The sequence below is a fragment of the Engraulis encrasicolus genome, chromosome 24 (genome assembly GCF_034702125.1).
Source record: "Engraulis encrasicolus isolate BLACKSEA-1 chromosome 24, IST_EnEncr_1.0, whole genome shotgun sequence".
Taxonomy (NCBI): domain Eukaryota; kingdom Metazoa; phylum Chordata; class Actinopteri; order Clupeiformes; family Engraulidae; genus Engraulis; species Engraulis encrasicolus.
Window position 1 is genome coordinate 430,001 of NC_085880.1, and position 20,000 is coordinate 450,000.

Sequence of the window (20,000 nt, forward strand, 5' to 3'; positions counted from 1 at the left end):
TGGATTCTATATATGGGAATAGCCTGTCCCAAACAGGGGCACTTAGTCCAACATAGCCGATAGCTGCGCTTTGCCATTGGCAGGCATGCTGTGCCTGAGTGGAGGAACAGACCGCTGGCCAAATGTTGTTTCATCTTAGCTGTCAATGTAATCTTACATAGTTAGTAGTGGCAGCTGTTTAACTTATTTGGGTATTGTATTTTGTAATTGTATTTTGTATTATATATTTTAAAATGTGTGTGTGTGTATTTTTAACTGTGTACAATAACTGTGTATTTTTAGTTTTGTTTTAACTTTGTTTTTTATAAGGAACATCAAACATGTCAAGGGACAAAAGACGGAAATTAGCCTCTTGGCTACAATCTTGTATATTTAGCATTTTTGTTTAAATGCTGGCAATATATGCTGTCCCTTTCTTAAATAAATAAACTTGTAAACTTGTAGTTCATATCAGTGCGCTGTTGTGCCGGTACTCAGTAATGGCATTTACAGTGTTAAGTCAACAGTTTTACAGTCAAAACTAACACTCTTCTAGCTTGTTCAACTCTCTAAGTGTTGCATTGTTTACTGTTTTTTTGCATTGTTTACTGTTTACTGTTTGCAATGTTTACTGTGTAGCCCTCGGCATTATTTTTTTGTGGATGTATTTCGTGCACTGTGTTTGTAATCTTAATTGTAAGTTATGAGGATTCAGATAATGGTGTGTGTGTGTGTGTGTGTGCGTGTGTGTGTGCGTATGTGTGTGTGTGTGTGTGCGTGTGTGCGTGCGTGCGTGTGTGTGTATACGTATATATCAGACGTGTGCTTGTCAGTACGGTTGTTCTTGAAGCCGTGTAAGGGAGCGCTGAAGTAGCTTCCTAAATCCTATCAGGTCATTACTCAGATTATCTTGTCAAACTGTAATAACTCCAATTTAGAATGAAATTAAAGCTCTTCTGCTCTAATCTGAAAGGAATTCAGCTCCATTTCCCAGACTTGATAAGTCACGTCACCGAGAAAAAATAAAACAATATAATTTTTCTCAGACATACTTCTTTTTTATTTTATTTAACACATGTTTAATATTCCAATGAAAAAGTAATTAAAAAGCTAAGTATATGCATATCTTACTATGTCTGTTGTAGCGCTGCACAATTCATCGAAAAATAATCAAAATCGTGATAAAATAGTGAAATCGAACTCATGATTTTAATCGTGATTTAATCGTGGCAATAGTGACCTACTTTTGAGAGCGTCCTTGAAGCCAGAACATACTGACAGGCTGGTGTTTCTGGCCAGATATCTGTCCACTTAAGTTTCATGCTATTGCCTTTACATAATTATTACAATTCATTTTATTTTGCTCATCCCGTATGTAATTCATTCTTGGTTACATTTCATCTTGTTATAATTTTCAAAAAAATCTGCAAAAATCAATAATCGTGATTAATAATCGTGATTATGATTTTGACCAAAATAATCGTGATTATGATTTTTTCCATAATCGTGCAGCCCTAGTCTGTAGGATGTACGTGTATATCAGTTTTAGGCTATATTAACTTTAAGCTGTTCTTTACAGCTGCCATCATTGTTTTATGTATTTTTTCCTCCCTGTGATGTTCCTTTTGTACAGTCATACATTGCCGCAAATAAAAATGTCTGGAAAAGGATTATATAGCATGAGCAGGATTCTTGTAATATTTCAATGATGAAATGACCTAAAATGGTATGGGATTCTGAAAAATCTCTGTAATATACATACAGTGTCTTTTTTTCTAAGCGATGGATCATTCACGTGTTAACTTGTAAACATGGAATAGGTCAGTTGGATAATGTAATGTGTAATTTGTATAACGTTGTAATGACGTTGTGTGATGGTTATATCTGTTTTCTCTGCAGCTCCTTTAAGCACCTTATCGGGGGACTGGAAGATGAAGCCAGCAAATCACAGGAGGATGCTGAAGCAAAGGCCAAGTAGGTGTCTTGCACGCACGCACACATGCACGCACACACACAGACACACATAGGCACACACACACACACACACACACACACACACACACACACACACACACACACACACACACACACAGGCACACAGGCACACACACAGGCACACACACAGGCACACACACACACACACACACACACACACACACACACACACACACACACACACACACACACACACACACACACACACACATTCTCTATTTGTCTCTCTTTCTCTGCTCCACATAAGTGACACTGACAGTGTTGTGCTCGCTCTTTGTATGTGTATTAATGCCGGTGATCTTACTGTGCAGTATCCTACCTCTCTGTCTGTCTATCTCCTCCCTCCCTCTCTCTCTCTCTCTCTCTCTCTCTCTCTCTCTCTCCGTGAGCACCATATGGCTGCCATGCTTACCATTGAGGTTAATGACCGACCCCATCCCCATGACATTCTCTGTCTCCCGCCAAAGCCCTGGAGGCAAACACAACTAACTACACACAATGACGATGACTCACACTCGCATTGAATCTAACAGTGTGAGTCCAACACTGTATAGAGTCCAAATTGAACACTCCTCTAATTGGTCCCACTTTCCAAGTGCTAAGTTAACACTGCCACATTTTTACTGTGTCGTTGATTTTTTTTCCCTCCATCTTAATTATGCAGAGGAGATTAAGATGTGACATGGCCATTAGAGTAGCAGTAGACATCTCATTTAGCTGTGTTTACAGTCAGCGTTAGGGACTGTCAGCGCACGAGCGGGAGAGGAAACACTGACGGATTTTCCGACCCCTGAAGTGGTAGTAAGCAGATACTACTGTTCTGTATGTGTCAGTTGGTGCCAATGGCAGTGCCCGTTGGGTGCCAATGGCAGTGCCCGCTGGGTGCTACAGTACGTACGGGTGGGCATGCAGACCAGTGGGGACAGGAATTATCTACTGTGAGTGTGTAGTGCCAATACAGTGTCTGATTGGGCGTCTGCCATGAACACAGTTGGGATAAGCATTATCATGATAGAGCAATGTCTTCTTGGTAGTAGGCATGCAGGCAGTGGGCGCAAGAGATATTTAGAATGAGTGTTGTCAATGCAGTTTCCACTTGGTTGTAGGGTGGCTGGCAGTAGAAACAAAACGTATCTACGTAGAGTGAGAGGTGTCAATGAGAGGACTGCTTGGTGGTAGACATGCAGGCAATGGCAATAGGAGGTATCTGCTGTGTGTGACTGGTGACAATATGCTGTTGGATTGGTAGGCATGCCGACAGTGGGCATTGGACTTATCTCCAGTGAGCTGTGTCAATACATTGCCTGATTGGGTAGATTGGGGACAAGTTGTATTGAGCAACATGATCTCCAAAAATTCCGTGCTCCTGGACACGTATGTTAAAGACAATAAAAATTCGTGTACAGGAGCACGGATTTTGCCAAAATTTCGTGCTCCTGGACACGGAATTATTTTCCGTAATGGACACACAGAGGGGTTGTTTTTTTCTCAAAAAAACATTTCTTACTGACAGGTTAGGGTTAGGGATTGCACAGCTAGCTTTCTTTCATTCATTATATGAATATGATAGCCTAGCAACCAACTGGAAAAGGTCTTTAATGACAGGTTAAGGTTAGGCAATGTTTTAGTCAGGGCACAACTTAAATTGCTATAGCATTATTTTGTTTAGGATTAGCATTTGGTATGTATTTTCTAATGATAGAGTTAATACAGTGCTGTGGTAATAGCCTATAGATAGCACTTCCGTGTGCCCATCACGGAAAACAATTCCGCAGGAGCACGGAAAACAATTCCGTGTCCAGGAGCACGGAAAACAACTTTTATATTATTTTGTCAAAATCCGTGCTCCTGGACACGGATTTCGTGTCCTTAACATCCGTGTCCAGGAGCACAGAATTTTTGGAAATCAGGCTCAGTGCAGTGTCTGAGTGGTAGTATAGGCAGGCATAGCCTGCATTGAGTTTCTCTTTAAACTTTAGTGCATACACGCCAAAGATGCTGAGCTAAAAATAACCCAGAAATAACCAATGTTGGGTCAGATAGGGCTGGGCAATATGATGATATATATCGTTATCGTGATATAAAAGTGTATATCGTGACCTTTCTCCTATATCGTTTATATCGTGATAGTAATGTTATCAATGTTATATGATTGAATATCATTTAATTACATTTCATGTTATCACAATACACACTATAAGTTAATGTAACTGTAAAAATAAGAATAAAAAGATTTATTTTAAAGAAAGGTTGCTTTGCAACATGAAAAAATAAAGAGAATACAGAGAATAACTGAAAACGTATGTAACTGTGCTATATCGTGATATATATCGTTATCGTGATATAAAGTAATCCATATCGTGATATTGTTTTTTTTTTTCCCCATATCGCCCAGTCCTAGTCAGATATGGAATGATCAAATATTGGGTTAAATATTGCAATGACTTTTTGCTCCAATCCAGCGTTAGGGTTACGAAAATAACCCAGTGTTGTTTAGACTGTATGTTATTATCAGACTGATTGGTGTGATTTGCTTGTACAGTAGCTTTTGTCCAGAGGCATTGGGTAGATACCTGTCTGTCCCAATAGCTGGGCTAAGGTATGGCAGGTAGTATGTAAACTACATGTGGAAGCACTCAGAGAGCGTAGACCTCCGCCAAGGAAGCTGCTTGATAGCAGTGGTGTAGTCTACGCAGAACGTGGGTATACGGAGAATACCCACTTCTAAATTTCAGGGATGTCAGTATATCCACTTAAAATTGATTGATCCACTGTTTTGAATAGCACAAATATATTCAGCATACCCACTTCAAAAAATGCTCAAATATACAGTATACCCTCCATAAAAAAGTAGACTATACCGCTGCTTGATAGAACATTTGACTAACAGTGTTTTCACGCCTGGTCCCTTTCAGCCATTTACTAAGTGAACTCAGACCTGTGACTCAGCATTTTCTGTGCATATGTGAACGCTCCAAAGTGTACCCCAGACAACCCCTTGGAAGTGAACTGTACTGAGACCTTCATTGATGTGGTCTCTGTATGGTTCACTTATGAGTTCTGGTTCCTGGGCCCAATTGAGAAGGGGGGGGGAACAATTGGGTCCCCATTTCATTGTATGTATCGAGAGGGGGCCCTGCCAAGTGCTCGGCCAAGGCTGTCAGCAGCCTTCAACTGTGTGTGTGTGTGTGTGTGTGTGTGTGTGTGTGTGTGTGTGTGTGTGTGTGTGTGTGTGTGTGTGTGTGTGTGTGTGTGTGTGTGTGTGTGTGTGTGTGTGTGCGCGCTGTGCGTGCGTGCATGCATGCATGGTGTGCATGCTTGTGTGAAGCCAGTGTAAAGCCAGTGTGAGGATGGCACTGACTTGTGCCAACTGGTCTACATTTTGTCCTTTGCCCTTTGTGTTTTAATTGTGTGAAAAGAACGACAGGGGGTGATGGTGGTGTGTGTGTGTGCGTGCGTGTGTGTGTGTGTGTGCGCGTGCGTGTGTGCGTGCCCGCCCGTGTGTATGTGGCCGTTACAAGACATGTTATATAATGTCGACTATCCTCTCACGGTCATTTATAATGAAGGTCACTTTGTTGTTTGAGAGTGAAGTCATTGAATAACACCATTAGGCTGTTGATGTGCTGTGCATTTGTGTGTATGCAAGTGTATATATTTGGGTATATTTAAGTGTGTGTGCGTTCAAAGTGCATATGCACGTTTGGGTGTTTGTGCACGTGTGTGTATGCATATCTGCATGCGTGTGTTTGTGTTTATGAGTGTAAGAGTGTGTGATTGTCCGGCCTCACCCTCAGGGGTCGTCTGAGGTGATTAGAAACTGAACCCTGTTTTGAGCGCCACATGAGGACTGCAAAGGCGAGAGAAACCAGAGCCGAGGCCCCGACCGAGAGCCAAGGGATGAGGGGAAGAGGGGTAGACGGCGGGCCGGGCAGGGAAGGGCAGTGGGGTGTAGGAGAGGGATGGTGATGGGGGTAGTCAGGGCCTACTGACAGATTTTAGTAGGCCCGGGACAAAGTCATCTGAAAGCTGCCCCCCCTCAATACATACAATATAACAAGGACCCAATTCTACACTCCCCACCTTTGGCCCCGGGACAACTATCCCGCTTGTCCCCCTCCTGTCGGCTCCCCTGGGGGTAGTGGTGATGGTGATGGTGTTTGGAGTAAAAGCTTAGTGACCATATTGCATCCATTAGACATGGAGAGCAGAGTGACAGTGGACCCTCTTTCTCCTCCAACTGATGGACGAGTTGGCTTTTTCTATTTACTTTGTAAGGTTGGATAGCGTTACCAGTGTGAGTAAATGACAAGCATGTAAACATTCAAAAAGGAGTCTTTCAAAGGAGGGATTCAAGTGGAACTTTTTTTTGCTGCTTTTCATTTGCTTGGTCTTTTCTTTTCTTTTCTTTTCTTTTCTTTTCTTTTCTTTTCTTTTCTTTTCTTTTCTTTTCTTTTCTTTCCTTCTCTTCTCTTCTCTTCTCTTCTCTTCTCTTCTCTTCTCTTCTCTTCTCTTCTCTTCTCTTCTCCTCTCCTCTCCTCTCCTCTCCTCTCCTCTCCTCTCCTCTCCTCTCCTCTCCTCTCCTCTCCTCTCCTCTCCTCTTTCAGCTGCTAATCCACAGCATCTGTCATCCCCCTCTGTGTGTCACTTCAAACGCCAGGCTCTCTTGTCACTGTTATTAGGATGGGTCTCTGTTACACTTCACATTCTCTGAACCCCATATCAACCCCTCTTCCTAGACCATAATACAAATCACCATGACTACCATGATGCAGCAGAGAGTATGATACGCATTTTAATTGGCTGCTATGGGATTGTGTGTGTGTGTGTGTGTGTGTGTGTGTTTGTAGTGTTTTCTCACCAGGGAGAGCATTTCGTATTTACTTTAGGATCAGGCTGTCAGAGCAAGTCTTTGACAAAACGCGGGACTGTTGTGATATTGTTATGGGTAGCTAAAATAATGTGTCAATCAAATAAGAGTGAAATCACACTTGTAGCCATTTTAATGAAAATGGGATCACCAGCAATCCCACTCACTGTCAAATCATAACAACTCTGTTTTGACATAACAGAGAGCCTTAAGTAACATATTACCGTAAGATTTGGTCATTTAGTGCAATAACTCAATGCAAACCTGAATAGTGCGAGCACACCGTTCAAGCATGGCTCTCATCTAGATCATTATGTCTGTGTAATTTTGAGTCATTTGCTGTAAAATGAAGTTTATGCTTGGCTTTTGTTATTAGTTGCACAATTAATGATTTATAGTGACAACCATTTTGGTAACCACAAATTTGCATTGTAAGCTCTGCATGACAAACTTAACAGTATTTATGGCTAGATGACGAAAAAAAAACCTGGGACATCACAAACTAATATATCTCTTAAGTGGTTATGTGTTGTGTTTGAGGGCTTGAGCACGCAGGTGTGTCTTTAATGTAGCTACAGTCAACCTCTCATATGCATAAATCCTCTCTACTGAGCTGTTTCACGGCATCTTTGTTGTGCTGAGCAGATGAACAGCCTCCCAGAGCCGCTAGTCTGCCCATGCAGAAGTAAGTGATTATGACACTGAACTCCCCTCAGCTGCTGCCCTGCCCTCCGCTGGAAAAGTAGGGGACGTTCCCGGCAGCTGTGGCCCATCAGAGGGGCCTGGGTCAGGGCCGCGAGGGAGATCTGAAGCCCCCGGAGCTCTGGAGCTGTCAGATGGGCCCATGGCCTGAGACAGTGGGGTCAGGACCACAGGCCATCAGTGCCCTGACAAGGATATATATACTACGTACAAAGTACGTTTTAAATAATTTACGCAATGCCCGTAAAACTGAGAGCATACAGGCTCTCACACTCTCACCCAGCAAACACAGGCATAGATGCTAACATACAAGCTGTTTTTCAATAAGCAAAAAATGCTAAAAAAAAATGTACTATTTTATAAAGGGGGTGCGGGACTTTCCCTTTATAAAACAGTACACCAGGGAGCACTACATTTTTTGCTTTATTTAGCACGCACTATCAAAGCATCTCTTGGACTGTATAATACATATGGTAAGGATTATGCCCTTAAACATACTTCACATACAAATCTGAGGGAGGTTGGTTACATCCCCCATGCTGTATGTGTTTTGTATGGATTTGAACATTTAAAAAAAGTTCCCACAGTTAATATTTTTATAATCTGTGTAGAATTTGTATATTGTCTGCATACACAGACACAGTACATCATCTAGGAGAAATCTCAACACTATTGTCGACTGACTTTCTCCAAAAGAACAACTTTCATGTAGATTTTTGCTATCTAAAGACACAGTGTATGGGGCCTGTATTTGTTTGTCTGGAAACATAGTGTGCATACTTGATGTGTATCCTTCTGCTTTTTTGTATCCTAGCCCTCTGAAGTACAGTTCCTGGGTGCGTGCACCTTAATATGTTTTTAGCTGGAACAAACACGAATGCATTTTGAAGGGATAAGATGAAACAGCTCTACTGTGAGGATGATGCTGGCTGCATACCCAGTTTGGTCATACTTACAACAATAATCTGGATGACAAAGTCAAAAGGGAAAAAAAGCTGTAAGGAACTTCTTTGGGCTTAATTTTGGAGTTTGAGGATTTTAAAACTTTCATCAAAAAGCATCTTTGGTTTTTGAAGCTCTACAAAAGTAGTAATTTTGCAATTTAAACTTTTTTTGACCCCGACCTGGAAAAACAGACTCACCTTCACAGTCATCTTGAGTGATAGACTTGTTGTCTACTGCCCTCTGGTGCTGCGTTAGTGTATTGTGCTACACACAGGATGCCTTTTGGAAATTATGGTGCACTCTAAAATCATATGCTTGGTTTTGGATGCTTTTTGGTTCAAGGTTAGTATGATACCATGTGAAAAAATGGGGTGGGCGCGTGGAGTGGATAGGGAGTTTCTTTGATCAAGGCATGGCTTACTTAAAATATCTTTATTTCATACTGGCAAGTCCTATTACAGTTTGAATAAAATGGACAAACTTCACATGCAGTGGCGTGTGGCCTCTTTTGGGACTACGTAGCCTAAAGAATACCAGCATAATTTTGTACATTATCAAGAAACAAAGATGAATGTCCGCACACTGCTCCCATGTTGCTTTTTAATTTTTGTTTCAAGTAAAAAAGCAACACGGGAGCAGTGTGCAGACATTCATCTTTGTCTTGGATGTGCGCACCATTAACCTACTGACTGACCTACATTATCAAGAAAGCATCCCTATGTTATACCAAAACACCTTTTTGATCTCTTACAGATAGGATTGTTGATGGTGGACCATTGTGTATGTATTCCTCGAGGGTATGGGCCACCACCCCTATGCCCAGCATTTGACCTTGTGTACTATTTGGGGCTACAAAGGGGTGGGTAATTGTAGGGATGCATTCAGAAGAATTAAAGGTGGGGTTGCAAGTATGACATCATATTGGGGGAACTCCCCCAGGATTCTAAGGTTCTACATAGACACCTATGAGCCTGCGGAACCCCCAACGTGATGTCATAATAGAACATTTTCTTAAAATGGTTAACCTGCAACCCCACCTTTAACACCTGCCACATACTGTATGTGCTACCTTTGAACTTACCTTGTGTTTGTTTTTTTCTAATTTGCAAATGAGATACACTTTGTATTATTTACTTGATGTAGTTGGACTTTTCAATCTTTCTGAAATACTAACAAACGACTAGCATGGTAAGCAGGGAGCGCATGGGTGTGTGCTCATTCAACAGCCCTTTTGAGTATTTGGAAATAATTCGGCATCCTTACTGCTTTTGTCAATATTAGAGGTCAACCGTATCTCATGCCATTTGCGAAATCCTTACGAAAAAAAACCCAGAACAAATCAACTATAAGCTTCGTGGTGTCGATATAGCCTCGTTTTTTGTGATTGGGTGACGAAAGGGGGAATTGACAATTGGGGTAGTTTGGTTCTAGGGGGAAGTATAATGGGGACGGACGTCAACAATCAAGCGTGAGTGAAGGGTAACTGGAAACGGGACTCATACGGTAATCAAAAATTTCAAACAAGCGATTTAGGGTTAGGGTTAGGTTTAGGGTTAAGAATAGGGACAACGTTGGAGGAAGGGAGAGATGACATGAAGCTGACACGACGAGAGGGCTCCCCTTCCGATATGCACGCTGCTCGGGTACTCTCTCTCTCTCACTCACTCTCTCTCTCTCTGGCCCTCTCTCTCACCCAGACAGCGACTGGCCCAACAGGGACAGCGAGCGTTGTCCAACCACGAAAAACGAGGCTATATCGTGACGCCACCACGAAGCATAAAGTTCATTTTTTTCCGCGAGACTGGGCTCTAGATGTAGTGGTAACAATTTATTTTAGGGTTCATATGTTAGCCACTAATGAATGCCTAATTACTGTCTGTATAAGTAAGGGATAACGGCCCATGAGGTGACAGGCTATACGAAATTAATGGCGAGGCGGCGGCTCCGAAGTTTGGCGACGCGCGCAGCGCGGGGACAAAGTTGCCTCCGCCAAGCCATCAATTTCTATAACCGGTCTACCTCGAAGGCCGTTATCCCGCTTATATGCCATTATGGTGGGGTACTTTTTCATCTATTATTGTCTGTAAAGTTGTAGGAACCATGTTCTATCAAGATAGAATGTTGCTGTGCGGGCGTCCAACTTGACGCGCCTAGAATCTTCGTTTGGTAGCCTGCCGACGCTGTGATTATTTAATTTTCCCTTGGCCATATACCAAGGCGGGATGGAAGTTTAAAAACAAAAACTTGCGAAGCACTTCTACATGCTGAATCGACACATGTTGCATCACGCCTCTATTTCCCCCTGCTGATCATCACAGGCTACCTGTGAACTTTGTGCGTGAAAGAGAGAGAGAGAGAGAGAGAGAAAGAGACCCCACGCTAGGGTCGTTTTTGATAACTTTCCCTTCCCCTTTCACACGTGTTCCTTCCTCACAAGAGGAAAGTAGCCTAATTTAAAAAAAGGACGTTTTCAGATCAATACCAAAGGGAAGGCAGCGGGAAATAGCCTACATTTTAAAAACCATGGGAGTGGAGCAGATGACGAGGTGACTCGTTTCGATACAATTGATGGCGAGGCAGGTGCTTAGAATTTCGGTACAGGGTATTTTTGTCATCTATTGCTAGGCCTATCTGTAAATTTGTAACCAATGAATTATGCCAACTGCAGAATATTTAGTGCGCATGTAATCAGGCGCGCCTCTATCAGATGCGTGTAGTAGAACTTTTAGGGCGACAGACTTGACAACCAAATGCGATAGAACTGACGACTGGCTCTTGGCTTGACAACCAAATGCGATAGAATTAACGACTGACACTCGACTTGATAAACAAATGCGATAGAACTAACGACTGGCTTTTGGCCATAGCAACCGGCAGTTTAGAATTAGTAACCTAACTTAGTTGCACGTTTGACGCCTGACAGGTTATAGGGAATTAGTTGCAACCCCATCAGCCAATCAGAAACGAGGATGCAGTTGCGTAGGCAGATAAGTGAATTATAAGACATGTGTTGAGGGCCTACTAGGTTCTAATTAGGATTATATTAGTAAATAATGCCTTAATGACAACAAGCAAGACATTTATGAATACACATCTAACATTGATTTTGCTTCGCATGTGTCTTATAAGGAACTTATTCAGATTGTTAGGCATAAGTATTTATGGCTAAAGTGAACAATAAAATAAAGTGTTACAGAGTTCTGGTTCTGGAACAACATTCAAAACGTGTTTACCATTGGCCCCAGATGTTGCCCCTCAGTCATAACACTGTAATGCGCTTTCCCATTTGCAATATTTTTTTTATTGTTTGTCAGAAATTCACTCAAAGCATCATGAAACATTCTACATGCCTTGTTCACCAGCTCCTGTCATGTCTTCAAGCCTTTTATGAACATTTTCGTCTTTGAAATTACAGACAAGAAAGAGAGGCACATTTGCTGGGGACGCATAATTCTGGCCGCAGACAATCTAGCAATTAGCATTTTTTCCCTTATAGCGAAACGTTTTTTTTTTCGATTCAACCAATACGGAACACATATAACAAAGCGGGATTAAAAAAACCACTACGCAATAATAGCTAGCATGATGAGTATAACACGACTTATAACTTGCCTTGTTCTTTCATTTCAATTTCAAGTGTCTGAGTCATTGTGTGTGGCCGGAGAGGTTTTGGAATGTTTGTCACCCTGTTAGGCAGTGGACAGCCTTACTCCTCATTCCAATGGTCAGCGACATTATTCGTGGTCAGTCTTGGCTGAGAGTGCGTGTTCTTCGCGGCGTGTGTGTGTGTGTGTGTGTGTGTGTGTGTGTGTGTGTGTGTGTGTGTGTGTGTGTGTGTGTGTGTGTGTGTGTGTGTGTGTGTGTGTGTGTGTGCGTGTGTGTGTGTGTGCCTGTGTGTGTGCGTGCGTGTGTGGAATGTGTGATATGAGAACAGGTTATCCTTTTATGAGACATGATCCGCTGCTGCAGCATAGCTGACCCTGAATGACCATTAGTCACACATGGGCGCACACACGTTCCAACACATAGCCAATGTATAAACAAACAAACACACTTACACCCTCTCACAAACAAGCACCACACACACACACCCACACACACACACACACACACACACACACACACACACACACACACACACACACACACACACACACACACACACACACACACACACACACACACACACACGCCAACACACAGTTAATCCAGCTAAGGCCTGCCGAGCAGTGAGCAGTCGGCTTGTATTCACAGGCTTAAGTAACATTTCGGGAGGTGTTGTCAAGCTTTGACGCATCCGCATGTCATGCCAGACACACATTTCCCAGAAATCCTTGTGACCGCCGCACTGTCCACATCAGTGGGGCTTTAATAGGGTGGTTTATGTCTCCGGGCCCCTTTGAAGTCCCTGTTGTTGAGGAACCAGGCAGATGTGGCTGACCACCACGGCTCTCTGGCAAGGGAGGGATAGAGAGAGAGAGAAAGAGGGAGAGAGCGAGAGAGCGAGGAGAGAGTCTGTTGTCCTGTATTTATAAACAAACACCCCGGCCACTGTGGCACGGACTCCTTCCATTCTCTGACCCCAAACGTGTCATTTACACTATCAACAAACCACTGATGTTCCAACACCCCCTGGCGCTCACGCTCGCTCTCTCTCTCTCTCTCTCTCTCTCTCTCTCTCTCTCTGTCTCTCTCTCTCTCTCTCTTTCTCTCTCTCTCTCTCTCTCCAGGACGTCTGGATCTTTCCATTGTTCTAGATGCCGTGAGGCTCTTCTCTGACACATTTCAGCTCCTTTATTTGGATTGACAGATACACATCTCTCTCTCTCTCTCTCTCTCTCTCTCTCTCTCTCTCTCTCTCTCTCTCTCTCTCTCTCGCATTCACACACGCATGCACGCACACACGCACACGCGCACGCACACACACACACACACACACACACACACACACACACACACACACACACACACACACACACACACACACACACACACACACACACACACACACACACACACTTTCAATTATATTTTGAAACAATTTCAATGAAGAACCAGGGATCAAAATATGTTTCAGATGTAAAAATTTTGCTTTGACACTCGTGGGTACAGGCAACATTACCCGGGCCACTGGTCAAGCAGAGCAAAATGTTTTGAATCTTTTTTCAGTCAGACCACACACACACACACAGACACACACACACACACACACACACACACACACACACACACACACACACACACACACACACACACACACACACACACACACACACACACACACACACACACACACACACACACACGTCAGGGTGGTTATTAACAAAAAAAACCAACATGAACCCTCAACAGCCACTGACGAATAATTGATGAAAGTCACCGGCACTCTTCTCTACATAGTGAGTTATTGTTTTGTGTGTAAAACTGACCACTGGCCAAGTTTCATATTTGACCAGCATTTGACCACCTAGTTTCATGGTGTCAGTTTTCCAGCCCCCTCCCCTGGCCCGGGTGGCCACGCGAAATACACAAGAAGACAGACACACTGTGTTGCCAGATTGGCCGGTTTCCCGGGCTGCTTAGGATGGTCGTCTGCGGGTAAAAAGGGCATTTAACAGATAGAAAACCACCCATTTTTTGGCCATAGAAATCAATATAATTGGGCAGGATTTAGTGTTTCCAGGCAGGTTTTTTAGCTTTTTTTGGGCTGGAAATCATCGGCCTCATCTGGCAACCCTGCAGACACACCTTGCTTCAGGCATGATCTTTGGCCCTGGTGTCTTGGAGAGAAAGCTAGAGGGCCAGCCAGCCAGTCAGTCAGTCAGTCAAGGTCTCAGACCGGTGCAGGTGTGTCGTGTGGAACTTCGCTGCAAAGTCTGTCTGTCACAGAGGGCCCTCTCTACTTGCCCTGAAGAAGCAAGGGCATGACTTTAGGTGTCTTGAAAGTGGCCTCTTATAACAGACACACTAGATGGTTGACCGAGGCTCTTTCGCATAAAGGACACTTTCGGAGACTCACAGGCTATAAATATCAGCACAGGTCTACGCCGTGAAAGGCACCCAGAGAAGGAACAAACTGCTTCCCGAACATTGAGCAGCTTTTTAGGCTGCCTGAGCCGCACCGCAGGAGAGGAGAAAGAAGGTCCTGGAGCTGGCGTCGCTGACAAGCCAGATCTCCGTGTTTTTAAAATTTTGATTTGTTTGATTTTTGTGGGGCTCTTTGGACTGAAAGGAAGGATGCGTTGGAGGATGAGAGTGTGGGTTGTGAACAGAGAGGATGAGGAGGAGGAACAGGAGGTGGCCGCGTCCTCTTCTATCGTGTCGGCGGCCTCGTTGAAACGCTTCCCTCTCTTCCGTCTGCTCACCTGCAGGTACGAGGCGGAGAACGCCTTCTTCTTCAGCCTCAACCTGGCCGACTTCAACATCATCGACACGCTAGGGGTCGGAGGGTTCGGCCGCGTGGAGCTGGTGAGTAAAGGGCTCGGAGATATCGTTATGCCTCAAGGAACTGTGCTGATTTTCAGAGGATTCGTGTCATGCTATAATACATGTTATAAAATGTTTAAACGTTTTGACGTTATGGTGAGAGTGTACATGATAGGGTCTTTGTTTCCATTCTCTATGTTCTTTTTCTATTATTATTACTCATTCTCTGTCTTCCCTTTGCTTTTCTTCTCCTTCTCTGGTATTACCGCTCTCTCTCTCTCTCTCTCCCTTGCCCCCCTCTCTCTCCCACTTTCTCTCTATCTCTCTATCTCTTTCTGTGTGTGTGTCTAAACACTCCCACCCAAACACACCCCCACCCAAACACACACGCTCGCACACAAACACACACACACACACACACACACACACACACACACACACACACACACACACACACACACACACACACACACACACACACACACACACACACACACACACACACACACACACACACACACACACATTACTCACACAAACACCCTATAATACAGGTCCAACTGAAGAGTGACGAGTCCAAGACGTTTGCCATGAAGATCCTGAAGAAGCGGCACATAGTGGACACCAGGCAGCAGGAGCACATCCGCTCCGAGAAGCTGATCATGCAGGAGGCCCACTCAGACTTCATCGTCAGGTGAGACGCCAGCCAGAGGTACATTTCTCAAAAGCGTAGTTGTTAGCCAATTAGCAACTTCGGTAGTTGCCAATGGGGAATTACATTGCAAACAGCAAAGTAGCTAACGCAGTTAGAAACTATGCTTTCCAGAAATGCACACCTGGACTGGTAATTTGGCGGACAGGGCATTTTCACAGTGGGGCGAGCCGACAGTCCTTAGGGTATGATGCTGCTGTTTTGTTTTTCCCCGTAGACCAGTCAACTATTTACGTAGATGGGGAAGTATTGTTGACTCCTGTAATATAACTTTTATATAACTAGGCCTATATACTTCTGGTGATCAATTGGCGGAGCCTTTAAGAGCCCTCCCAATACTGGTGACGTATTTTGAATTTGGGAACACTGATGATGGGCTAGACCCGAAACATTTGTAACCCACTTTGTTTTTGGTTTCTCTTTATTTTCGGCTTTACAGTTTCATTGATAGCATCCAGCTCCTGTGTGTGACTCCTTTTTCTTCCTACTGTAGATGGGGCAGCCCATTTCTCCATCATTAACATAATATAATATTATAATCATTGTTTATAATCAGATTGCTTATAATCATATAACATAAATTGGGTGGGTGGCTGTGTAAGGAGCTGGTCTATGCCAGAACAAATGCCTGGGCCCTTTTCTGGACTCAGACCGGCTCTGGACTCGTGCCCTGCAGGATACCCTGTAGTCTAGTTTGGAGGAAGGAGTATTGACCCAATTTCCAAATAGTCTGGTTGCTGACCGTTGAACTTAGTAACTAGATAATAATAATAATAATAATAATAATAATAATAATAATAATAATAATAATAATAATAATAATTGTATTCGTATAGCACTGTATCATACAAGGGATGAAACTCAAAGTGCTTAACAAATGAGAAAAAACATAATTGTTAGAGATGGATTTAAAAGGAGAGGAAGAGAGGAGAGGCAGAGATAGCAGGAAGGCAGAGGAAGAAGAGATAGAAAGAGATTGTAGAGTCATAAGGTCAACGTAGGTTAGGACCAGGATTCTTAGATGCGTAAGGTCAATAGTGGCTGGGTCTAGCATAAGTCATAGATAGTCACACAGAAATTGGGCGATAATGATGAAGATAATAATAGATAGCTCGTTTCATGGCGCTCAAAGATGCTCTACAGGTGAAAAACACGTAGACAGTACAAAGACACAGTGTAAGGAGAGACTGAACAGAAGCAGGGAGAAACAACGGTACAAAAACGGCAAGAAAGGGCAACAACGACAGATCTGGAGGGAGAAGGCAAGACAGTGGTGATGGGTGGCACTGGAGAAAAAATGCCTCAGGTGTTATAGGTGGTTTGGAAAAGGCGGGTCTTGGGGTTGCGTTTGAAGAACGTCAGTGAGTCAGACTGTCGGATGGCCTTTAGATGACATTACCTGGATAAATGAGAACCTTGTCAAACCAAACTGACTTCATAGGGTATAATAGTACACTTCAAGAGTCACAGTATGTACCAGAATATATTGTATGACAACTAATTGTAATTCTAAGACTTGATCATCAGGTGACACGGAAGTGCACAAGGACCTGTATAGCCAGTATTCCAAGTATAATATGCTGAATATACTGTATATACACCAAATCACTTGATAGTTTCGAGCAGGCATGTAACAGCATTTTGTTTGAGATGTACGCTCATACTCAAGCTTTATCATCGGGTCGGGAAATATCTCTTCAGAATCTGTCTGGCCTACATAATATAATCAGATACAGTATTTATGTGAGAGGCCTTCATAATATTTGAAATGCAGTAGGTTCTAGAGTACAAGTTTATTTAACACCGTTTATTTATTTAACACGGGCACAGCATATATTGATAGCATTTAAGAAAAATGCAAAATATGCAAGATTATATTGCCATGAGGATTATTTCCATCTTTTGCCCCAAGATATTAGGTATACATATAACTACGAAAATACAGTGCCAGGCAGCAGCAGCCAGTGTAAGATGTAAGTTATTTTTCAGCACCATATTTGAGAAATATGAACATTAATGTGCCAATGTGTGTTTTGTGTGCAGACTCTACAGGACGTTCAAGGACAGTAAATATCTGTACATGCTGATGGAGGCGTGTTTAGGAGGAGAGCTGTGGACCATTCTCAGAGACCGGTGAGGCCATACACTACACTAGAACCAGAGGTGTCAAAAGTAAACGTCAAAATAACAAAAAGAAACAAAGTTTCCTTCCAACACAGGCAACCTATCTGAGTAACCTGTAGACATGTGTACATGCCAGATTATGACATGATATATGTATAGCAGCGGTTCCCAAAGTTTTTCCCCTGCGCACCGCCTTGTACATTTCAATGTGGTCCGCGCACCCCATAAGCAAATATTTTGGTGTGCTGACGGCCACGCAACTATGATTGTCTAGGAGTTAAACTACACGTCAGATGGACCCTTCCAGCATACAATTCACCATACAATTAAAAACTACTTCATGTTCATTAATGCTGTATAAAAACTCACATATTCACCAAGGCTTTATTTAGCTCGCCTCGCGCACCCCCTTATGGCAGGCCGCGTACCCCCAGGGGTGCACGCACCCCAGTTTGGGAAACCCTGATGTATAGTATATGTATGTATAGTCAGGGCTCATACTATAGGCTACGTAGGTAAAGTCACCGTGCTAATCTGGGCACATCTTAATGACTCACTACACAGATTCAAAACTAGTACAGAGGGAGTGTCATAATAAGAGGACAGAGCCAGGCCAGATTCTTTTTTTTTTTAAGTATGTTTTCGGGGGCTTTAACGTCAGGAAGCAAGTGGGAAGAGAGAGACGGGGAAGGTCCGGCAAAGGACCCGGGTCGGGAATTGAACCCGGGTCGGCCGCATATAGCGAAAGAGTGCCCTACCATTTGTGCCCCGGTAGGGCCGAGCAAGGCCACATTCATCGCTTAGCTATGATTACCCCCATGGTGTGAGGCTAGACATGCCTACCAGGCAAAAAAAACACATTTTGTTCATAAGGCTTGGTCTAGTTGAATCCTAGGCTAGGCTCACGGCTTGTAGTATTAGCAGTTAGCAGCTTATGTAGTACCTTATTGTAATGGAAACACGAATTCTGGTATTCCAGAGCAGTCATGGGAATATTTTTTAAATAAATTATTTCACTGAAGACCACAGGGCCCACGGCAGAGTTGAAAGCTAATTCAATTCAGTCAAAACTCTGTTTGTAGTATACGTGGGTTGTTTCATGTTGCTCTACACACGCTACATAACGCCATATAAGGCACCGTTTCGGTAATGCAATTTCCATTCATTAAAAAGTGTTTTTTTCCCTGTGTGGCATGTTTGATTCAGGGGTTCGTTCGAGGACTCCACTACTCGATTCTACACGGCGTGTGTGGCGGAGGCCTTCGCTTATCTGCATTCCAAAGGCATCATCTACAGAGACCTCAAACCAGAGAACCTGATACTGGACCACAGAGGATACGCTAAGCTGGTGAGGCACCTCAGGAGGTTTGGTCCTAGAGAGCTGAAACTATGAGAACTGACTTGCACGCCAGTCCTCTTAGTTAGTTAAGGTTTATTTTATAGGGACAGGTACAATTCAGGAGGTTTGGCCTAGAGAGCTGAAAATATGAGAACTGACATGCACACCTGTCTTCTCGGTTAGTTGGTTAAGGTTTATTTGATAGGGACATGGAGAAGCTCCACCTTTTGCTGGATGAAAACTGTTGATTTCCAAGTCAAAATGATTACTTAGAAATGGGTGGTGGTAGTAAATACATGACATAGATAAGATTTGTGACTAGGCAGCCTACATTGTAGAAATAAACTACTAAAAAAATACATATTCTACCTTCATATAAAATAATTAATGCCACTTGTGTGACAGCATATTGTTTGAGCCTTGTGTTTCTTCTATGACTTGATCGTTATGTGACACCAAAGCTCCCACAGCCCGTTTGCTATGGCGTGTGTAGGGGAACGCCGGCAAGGGAAGCACGACATAATGCCTCTTACAACCGATGATCTTTGGCAGAAAAAATGTATTCCATTCATGGGTAATCTCTGTGACCACATCAGGGCCTGAACAAGCACATGATGTTTTGGGGTTTTGGAAACCCCAGGGCCTGGTCATCAATGACATTCTCAACTTCCACTCTCTTGTATGCGTTTACTTACTTTCAAGATTACGGGTGAAGATGATTAAGACTCGATTCCATTTACTGAGTGAACCATGACCAATGTCTGTGAAGATTCTCGTTCACTCAGGCATGTTATTCAAAGGGGCTTACAGTACTTCACAGCAACTTAAAAACAACAAACTCCTAAAGGAAGTTCAGTCCTCTGAATCACAAAACGCAAAACACTGAATTGGAAGCACTGTACAGCAGT

General features: G+C 43.2%; 1 protein-coding gene across 1 annotated transcript in view; it reads left to right on the forward strand.

The window, feature by feature from the left end:
- Positions 1-20,000, forward strand: part of LOC134441844 (cGMP-dependent protein kinase 1-like) — a 118,588-nt gene that overhangs the window by 93,807 nt on the left and 4,781 nt on the right. Inside the window, exons 9-13 of the mRNA XM_063192257.1 lie at positions 1,879-1,953; positions 14,863-14,959; positions 15,472-15,611; positions 17,673-17,762; positions 18,960-19,101. Of these exons, the coding sequence (XP_063048327.1) occupies positions 1,879-1,953; positions 14,863-14,959; positions 15,472-15,611; positions 17,673-17,762; positions 18,960-19,101 (544 nt within the window). The remainder of the gene's footprint in view (positions 1-1,878; positions 1,954-14,862; positions 14,960-15,471; positions 15,612-17,672; positions 17,763-18,959; positions 19,102-20,000) is intronic.